At 61.0% G+C, this 8,533-nt stretch overlaps 1 protein-coding gene across 2 annotated transcripts in view; it reads left to right on the forward strand.

The window, feature by feature from the left end:
• PPP1R12B (protein phosphatase 1, regulatory subunit 12B) overlaps nt 1–8,533 on the forward strand; it is a 62,184-nt gene that overhangs the window by 39,768 nt on the left and 13,883 nt on the right. The window contains exon 1 of one of the 2 annotated variants that reach the window (XM_005886359.2): nt 3,551–4,609. The exons of the other annotated variant lie outside the window; for it this stretch is intronic. Within the exon in view, the coding sequence (XP_005886421.1) occupies nt 4,508–4,609 (102 nt within the window). The 5' untranslated portion in view covers nt 3,551–4,507. Of the gene's footprint in view, nt 1–3,550; nt 4,610–8,533 lie in introns of those variants that run through there. 2 annotated transcript variants of the gene reach the window in all.

Here is an 8,533-nt window from a genome sequence, read left to right on the forward strand (position 1 = left end):
CACCCAAGCAGTGCACCAGTGACCTCCTGTCCCTCCAGCCCTTGTCCTTTTAGGTAAAATCCCAGGCTGAGCCTCCTGCTGCCTAATATGGTAAGGTATGCCCCGCGAGGCGAGGCCGGCCAGGCGAGGCAGCTGCCTGGGAGCCGGCGGGCTGAGCTTGAAGACACGGAGGGAGGTGAGGTGCTGGTGGACGCGAGACTTTCTCAGTGCTCCCGCAGCACAGTCCTTGTTTCAGAGCGAGCCCCTCCTCCAGCAGAGTGAACGAGAGGCATCGCTGTTCCTCTCTCAGCCTCCGCCTCGGAAAGGGGGTGGCCAGCTTGCCCAGGACGGGGTCTGAGAAGTCTGAGGGCTGATGGGGTCCTGGTGCTCATGGGGTCGGGCCCCTCAGTGATGGCGTCGCATCAGCCCCTGGGGGACAGGCCGTGGGGGAAGGAGCGGCCGTGGAGAATGAGCAGCCGGAGCCGCTGATGTCTCCTCCAGAGGTGACCCCGTGACCTGCCCCTCCAGGGTCACATGGGCCTTCCACTCCCAAGGCCGCCTGGGCGTCTCAGAACCGGTCCTCTTGGCATCTTCCTTTTAAGGATCCGATTAATTTTAGGTCGTGCTGTTGCCAAGGAGACGGGTCATCAGGGCGCAGTCTGTTCCCTGGAGAGGCTGTAGCTTTGGACCCACTGTCCTGCGGCCCCGTGCATTCCGCCCCAGCCAGGACTCTGTCAGGAGAGCAAGCTGCGTCCTGTTCTCTGTTTGGACTTTGATTCCTCATACAGGGGTGAGGAAGGTGTATCAGCCACCAGGACGGTCCGTCACCCCGTCCGTCTCCCCACTTCTTCCGCTGCTGCTGCCTCGGGTGCTAGCGGGTTAGTGGCCGCGGCTCTGTCTCCTTGGAGGGACCTGATGAGCTCGGCCCGTTGTCGGGGAGACGGAGTTCCGAGCACAGGGCGGTGGCCCTCGAGCAGCTGGGGGTCTGGCCGAAGCTGTGGGGCTGTGTGCCCGTGTGACCGTCGCCCTGCAGTTATCTGAGTCCAAAACCAGACTTGATTTTACACGTTAATGCACGTCTTCTGGCAGAGGAGGTTCTGAACGTTGAACCACCATGAACTTGAGAAAACTACCTAATTCTGCTTCTCTCCCTCACGGTGGTGCGTGCGGTGACGGGGGGGGGGGGGGGCGCGTGGGAGGCGCTGAGCAGTGCGTGCTCCAGGCCCGCGTCCACCTCCTGCTCCCGGACGGCCTGGGAGAGCCGTGCCCTGGCGGCCTCGTCTATCTCGTCTGCCTCCTGGTATCACAGGCCTCGGATTGTCCAAGTGAAACACTGCATCTCATCATGTTAGTTTCCTCTGTTTGTTCAGATGATTGATTGTTATGATGTTAGCTAGGGCTTATATCAGTGGCTTTCATGTCGGGATAGTAAAGGTTGAGGTGTTAGAAAATTTTGTTATAAAAGGGGATTCTGCTACAAAGAAGAAGAAATTGTTCAAAGTCCTACCACTAAGAAGAAATTATTGTTTAGCCTTCTGCTGAATTTCCTGCTGGTATTTTTCCTGTGTTGTTGTTTTTTTAAACATTTTCTAGACCAACTAATAGCATCCTTAAGAAAGGGATCGTTTTCACCCTGAGCGTTCCTGGGGCCTCATCAAAGCACAAGGTTCAGCTCTGACCATCAGAGGCAGCAGCCTGGGCGGCCCCTCGAGTCACAGAGTCATTCCTTCCGCGGTGGCGACGGCGGGTGGCCAGGCGCTGGCCGTGGCTCAGGGCTGGAAGCAGTAGCAGCCGCTTAGTGCCTTGAGCTTCTGCGTAGGAAAAGCATAGTTTACACCAAACAGGATCCCTTAAGGCACGTGAGTGTTGACACAGGAGCCTCAACAGCATGAGCCTTACAAAACACGTGGCTTCTTGATGCTTTAAAAATGGTGTTTTCTTACACCCTAAACTATGCCAGTGTTGCTCCTGGGAGAGAGGAGGGACATTTTAAAAACCTGTTGCCGAATTAATAGCTCCGACGAAATCCTCGTGCCGTCTTGGAGCCCGTCCTTGGTTATGCCTCCGATTCCCTCAGGTGACAGGAAACGGCACATTCGCATGGTATGTAACCAGGTAACACACTCTGTGGAGTTTAACTCGGGGACTTGCCCAGGTGACGTGCCACGTGGCTCCTGTGAGGACGGCGCAGGCTCTGCCCTCTGAGGGACCTGGTGCCTTCCCCCAGTGCGAGCGGGAGCGGAGGGGCAGCACCAGCCTCGTCCCCTGCGGGCCCAGGTCAGGGCCCAGCACGCTGCGGTCAGTCGTCTGTGTGACACTCGATTCTCTGTGGTAGTGGGAGAGCAGCCTTGACGAGACGCCAGCAAATGGAGCGGCTGTGGGCCTGTTGCGGGGGGCGGGGGGCTCCACCGGAGGCAGAGCACAAGCACGCCCTGAATGTCAGGCCTCTCCTGAGCAGACCCGCTTATGCTGCAGTTCCTCGCGTACAGTGATTATAGGGCGTGTGAGTGGCACTCAGCATCTCTCCTGCTCACTTTAAAACAACCGTCGTTGACATAAAGGACTTTTCTACACCCCGGCTGGTTTTTGAATATTTATAGTTTTAACAAAAGTTGGGGTGCGTTGTACCTTTTGAAGCTACTTGTCCCACGTTTATCTAACCAGCTGTAGCACCTACAGAAGCCCTCGTGGCTGCCTCTGAGTCGATCAGAAAGGATCCATTCGGCGTGCTCTTCTCGGGCGGGCGCAGTGAACATGGGGATGGGTAGTTCTTCCTCCCTGGCCTGCCTGGAGCACAGTAGGACATCCGCGTCCCGCCTGGAGCGCTGTCCAGTGCTGAGAGCCGTGTCCCGGGGCAGGTCCAGCCGACCCTGTGGGCAGCTCTGCCCCCGGCGTGGCCGCGGCTCCATCTGGCCGTGGAGGGGCACACACGCCCTCCATGAAAGCAGGCAGCCTCCCACTGGGTCTGCCTTTGTGAGCTGTTGCTGAATTTAAGTTTAATTGTGAAGCACGAGGCCCCTAAGCCAGCTCTGGGCAGGTCCGCAGGAGGAGCCTCTTGCAGGGCCTGGGACCCCTCTCCTTCGCGAGCTCCTGAGCCTCGAGCTTCCGAGGGGCAGGGCCGTGACCCCGGCTGAGAGCAGGACGGAGCCTCTGGTCTGGGCCCTGAAGTCTGTCTTCGAGGGTCCCTTCCCAGGCTCCTTGGTGACTAACCCTTCGTGTGAGAAAGGAGCCTGGGCCCCCACCTGAGGGAACCTTTCTCCTCCCTGCCCTCCCTCCCCGTCCTTGGGCAGAACCCTCAGAGGAGCAGCCCTAGGAGGCCCGAGGGCACGAGGTGGTGGAGCCTCGGGGCCCTGCCTGGGGTCGCGTCCACTGCCGCGTTCACGGGCAGTTCCTGTCGCCTGCGTCAGACGGAAACAGGGCGCGCTGGTCTTCCTGTCTGTGAGCTTGGTGCGGGGTCCGCGAGGTCATAGGGGTCACCAGGCGGCACTGCCTGGAGAGGAGGGAATTTAAATTCATGTGGGAAAGGGGGTGGGGCCAGAGAGGCGGGCTGTGCCGGGGTCGCCACAGGGTAGAAAGCAGGGGCCAGCAGTGTGGGTGGGGATGGCAGGGTGTGGAAGAGCTTCATGGTCAGATTCCCCCCTCGAGACCACGCAGACACATTCCTTTCTTTTTAACTGACTTTTCGCTGTGGAGTCTGGTCCTGGGTCCTGCTGCCCCTGCTGTCGGTGTGTCCCCGGCCTGGCCCTCGCCGTGCCCACGTGACCCCCTGCCCCGGCCTGGAGTTTCGGTGTCAGTTTGCTGGGCTCCTCGGGGCAGCTAGTGACTCGTGGTTGGAACGGAGCATGGAGGCCTCGGTGCCGTGCGGGCCTCTGTCTGGGCTTTTGAATAGAGGCCCCTCGTCCCAGCCGAGAAGAGCCGCTGTGAGCAGGGGTCTGCGCGTGCACCCCGAGCCCCGTGTTCCTAGAAGCTGCGCTGGCTCCCCCGACAAGTGGCGGCCGCGTGGGCTGGAAGCGATCCTTGCCCTTGGCCCGGCTCCAGCATTCCTGGCTGAGCGAATCGGCTTTGGAACGTCAGAGAGAAGAGGAGGGATGTGGCTGAGTGTTTATATGTTGGAGGACGGGAGCCCAGCTCCTCCAACTGCTGCTTCTCACAAACTCCTGACTTGCCGGACCTGAGTGATCACAGCCCTTGGCCTCGCCCCGCGTGGAGCCAGCCTGGGAGACGCGTGTTTGCAGGGGCTTGTTCCTTCCCCCCTGGCCGTGAGCTGGCCGTCCCGGCATCTCCGCAGGCCCCAGGGCGTCCTGCCTCGGGTGGAGGCCTCGGGAAGAGTGAGCTTTTGGAGAACCCAGGACTCGGTCCAGGCCACGCAGCAAGGCTCCCCGCCACCCCCGGCGGGACTGCTGTCCAGCGGGCCCGGCTAGACGTTGTGGAGGGACACGCCTCACGCCTGCTCAGCTGGCGGCCCAGAGCTGCAGGCTGGACTCCAGGGTGGCTGCGTCCTCGCTGAGCTCCGCTGCTCAGCGCAGCCATGTCCTCTCTGTACACCCGGAGCAAGGAGTTCCCTCGGAGCAGGAAGTCTACGTCGGACTCGCCCCCCGCCACTCCCTCCCCGACTGCCAAGACGCTCCGAGTAAGCGGTTTTATCTCCGTGTCTTGTGCTGAGTGCAGGGAGAGTGCATGTGTGTCTGGGAGGTGGGCTGAACACAGGTGTGTCAGGGCACGAGGGGGTCGGGCAGGAAGATAGAACCTGCAGAGGCCCTGTGGCTGCTGTGCCAGTGACGGTCCCACGTGCACGTGGCCCTGTGTCAGCCGGTCCCCACGTGCCGGCTCCTGCACCTGAGCCCTTAACCCTCAGTGTCAGCTGCAGGGGCAGAGGGGGCGTTCCGTCCTGTCTGCCTCTCCAGGCCTTTTCTCATGCTCCGGGCTATATTTAGTTGTTCCCTTTCCTGTGTTTTATGGGTCAACACTGTGTTTTTCAAAGAAAAAGCTCCCAAATGGCCATGCAACTGTGTACAGTAACCTTTAATTGTATGCAGCTTCAAGCATGTGTGTGTGTGTGTGTGTGTGTGTGTGAGACTGTGAGTCTGTGCCTGTGTGTGTGACTGTGAGAGCGTGTGTGTGTGTGTGTGTGTGTGTGTGTGAGCCTGTGAGGGCCTGTGCCTGTGTGTGTGTATGACTGTGAGTATGTGTGTGACTGTGAGAGCCTCTGTGTGTGTGTATGAGTGTGAGTATGTGCGTGACTGTGAGAGCCTCTGTGTGTGTGTACATGCGAGACGCAGGGACAGTGTGTGCCAGGCATTGTGGCACCTGCCGCCTTCCTCCTCCTCCTCACAGGGAACGTGCCGGGAAAGCCCGGGAAGCCCTGTGCCTGCTGACGGGCGGTGTGCTGCCCCCAGGCATGCCCATGTTCTAGCAGGTGTCTCCGTGGGCTGTGGGCTGGGCAGTGTGGCGGCCGCTCCTTGTTAGGGAAAAGTCTGCTGGGCGCAGGGGCAGCTCCTTATTTGGGGCCGAGTGGGGAAGCCTGCAGGACCCGCACGGCCCGCGTCTGTGTGGCGGCCCCATGGCCCTGGCCCACTGTTGTGTCGGCACCGGGTGCAGCGGTGTGTGGAGTGTGTTTCTAGGACATCAGCCGGGGCTGTTGACTCCCAGACACCAAGACAGTTTGTTATGAAGCTGTTTATCTTGAGCTCCTCATGGGGACCTAGGGGGCCTGTGTGTGCCCCTCAGTGACGGCTCCTCCCCTGGGGCCCGGCTGTCATTCTAGGAGCCCTTGAAGGCTCCCTAGCTGCTGCCACGCGAGGCCTCAGGAAGGAGCCTCTTCCTCACCCTCATTTCCCTTGTCCCACTGTCGTCGCAAACCCCACTGCTTTTGTCAGATCCCTCTGCAGCCCCGTCCTGCCCCCCACCCGCGGGTGCTGCCCAGGGTTCTGATCAGTCTAATGCAGCAGAAATGTGATTGTAACACCCACCTCACTGTGCCCGGCCCTCACTCTGGTTCCCTGGAAGGTGGGGCTGCGGCCTCGGTGTACAGGTGGGAACCGAGACACAGCAGAGCTGCAGTCTGACTACAACCCAACAGCAACACTGCGTTCTGATAGGTGTGTCTGAAGGTGAGGGACAGGCAGGGTCAGAGAGGACGGGGAGAGCTTGGGGAGCTGTGGGAGCCCCACCTTTGTACGGACGGGGACCCCGAACTGAAGGTACAGGAAGAGCAAGGTGTCTGCAGAGCTGTTGGGGCGGAGAGACTGAGGCTGCAGGGCCTCGAGGCAGAAGCACTGGGCTTCGGGGAAGGCGCCGGAGGGTCTGATCTCAGAGTTAAGGTCCAGAAGCTCTCACTGCCTTTGTGAGAGGTAATTGTGGTCCAGAGACTTTGGGGTTAAAGGGGCGTGGCCTTGGGGCCTGCATTCCCGGAGCAGCTCTGCCTGGGAGCCAGGGATGGAAGTCCTGTGCTTTCCTGCTGTGAAGGGGAGGGTCCCTGCTTCTGCCTCCGGGCAAGGAGACCGTCCTCGTCCTCCACAGGACCTTGGCTCGGCTCCTGGCTCCCGGCTCCCGGCTGAGCAGGAATGGCTGCACACCTCGTCTTAGACGCCAGGCAGTAGCCGGGCTGAGCTGCCACCCAGCGGGCACCATTGTAACTCAGAACCAGCTGTAACCCCCTCCCTCAACACTCCCACAGCCGCTGGGCTCCTGTGTGCCGGCCGTGACCCTCTCAGCATGACGCAGGCGTGTTCCTCCCCGGGGGACGCACTCTGTGCCCAAGACGGTGTCCTCACCAGCCAGAGTGTCTGTTTACTTTCTCCAGCAGCCGCGTTGTCCGTTCTCTGAGCATGACATGCTGTTAAACATGGTCCCTGTCCACGAGGGGACGGGAGGACGGGGACCAGGGAGGCCCCGCGGGTGTCGGGGAGAAGGGACGGAGCTGCCTCAGCTCCGGAGGAAGCGCTGGCCCAGGAGCAGAGCGTGACCTGCAAGGACAACCACAGGTGTGTGTGTCGCGTTGTAAACGTGTCCAGAGCGTGCGAGGGACACCTGACGGCAACAGGGTGGCCACAGCTGCCGTGAGATCCTTCAGGGACATCACAGACTGAGGCAGGCACCGCACTTCCTGACAGGACAGTGATGGGGTGAAGGTCATGGGACTCAGCGTGTGAGACACTGGGTGGCGGAAACTCACCTGCTCACAGCGAGTCAGCGCCGCCCCGCCCCGCCCCCGGCACAGGGCCCCCGGCTGTGGCTGGGCCACGGGCATGGGTGGTTCTCACTGAGGCAGTTACGGATCAGGGAGGCCGTTCTTTCCTGGGGGAAGCCTTGTGATGTGGGAATTTCTGAAATGGCTCCCACTGGCCTCACCCCTGAGCCGTGAACGTGATGGGCTGCCATTGCCCTGGAACCCGAAGGGTCCCGTTCACCGTGGTCACGGAGCCAAGAACCACAGGAGGCGGGTTCTCCGAGGCCCCCAGGAAAGCTCAGCCTGTCTCGGGTAAAAAGGGGGGGGGGGGGGGGGTGCGCACTTGCGGACCCAGTGTGAGCGTCCTGCCGCTCCTCCGCGGGGAGATGGCAGCAGGTTTTCCCATCACTGTGGGCCGTGGCAGTGGCCATGTGACCCGTCTCCTTCCTGTCCCTCGGGCCCAGCTCTCCAGAGCCACAATTTTATTTTAAACGTTAAAAAAAAAGTGGGGGGGCAGGGGAAGTGATGGGTCTTCCTGAACTCCTGGTAACGTTCAAGTTGGAAGCTTTTGTGGGGTTTTCTAAGCCAGCCCCTGGTGTTCTACACATTTCACCATCGGAACCAGCCTGGCGCTGTCCCTCCCAGGACGGCCCTGGGGCTGATGGAGGGAGGTTGTTGGGGAGTTTCCCGAGGAAGGAAGGAGCCTGTGCCTGGGTCTGGACCATCCCTAAGAGCAGGTCGTGCGCAGAGCAGACCTCAGAGCCTCCCAGAAACGGCAGCCCTGTGGTTGCCCAACGCATTCTGGGCCCTGCAGCCACAAGGGTGGGTCCCAGGGAAGCCTCCGAGACACATGGTTTTAGAACGCACGAGTGTGTCTCTCCAAAGCCGGCGCTTTCCGGAAGCCTCCACTGGAGACCGGGTTGCCACCTGGTCACAGGTTTCCCTTCACTGCTTCAGAGCAGGCTGTGGCTCTGCCCCCCCCCCCCCCCCCCCCCCCCCTCTGGGCTGCCACTCAGCTGTGCCCCCTGCAGGCCCGCACAGCGGTTCTTAGGCTCGCGAGGCCCTGGCATTTGCTGTGTGAGCTTCATTCTGAGCTCATGAATCTCTGGCATTTCACAGCTTACACTTCTCCTGGTTCTGACTTTTCATTCACCCTCACAGAGCGGTGGCTGGCGGCACCTTATAAACGAAGCGGTTCTCCAGAGGGGATCACACTAAACAGGCTTCAAGTCAGACACCCACCTCCTTAGTGCTGATGACGCAGTCACTGACTCTGCCCGGCCATCAGTGCGCCAGCAGTTCCTGCGCTCCCGCCGCAGGCCCCAGGGTGCTCGGCGCCAGGCGTGAGGCGCTGAGGCTCCTGTGCACCAGGTGCTTCGCTGCTGA

Source organism: Myotis brandtii, unplaced genomic scaffold (assembly GCF_000412655.1).
Source record: "Myotis brandtii unplaced genomic scaffold, ASM41265v1 scaffold975, whole genome shotgun sequence".
NCBI classification, from domain to species: domain Eukaryota; kingdom Metazoa; phylum Chordata; class Mammalia; order Chiroptera; family Vespertilionidae; genus Myotis; species Myotis brandtii.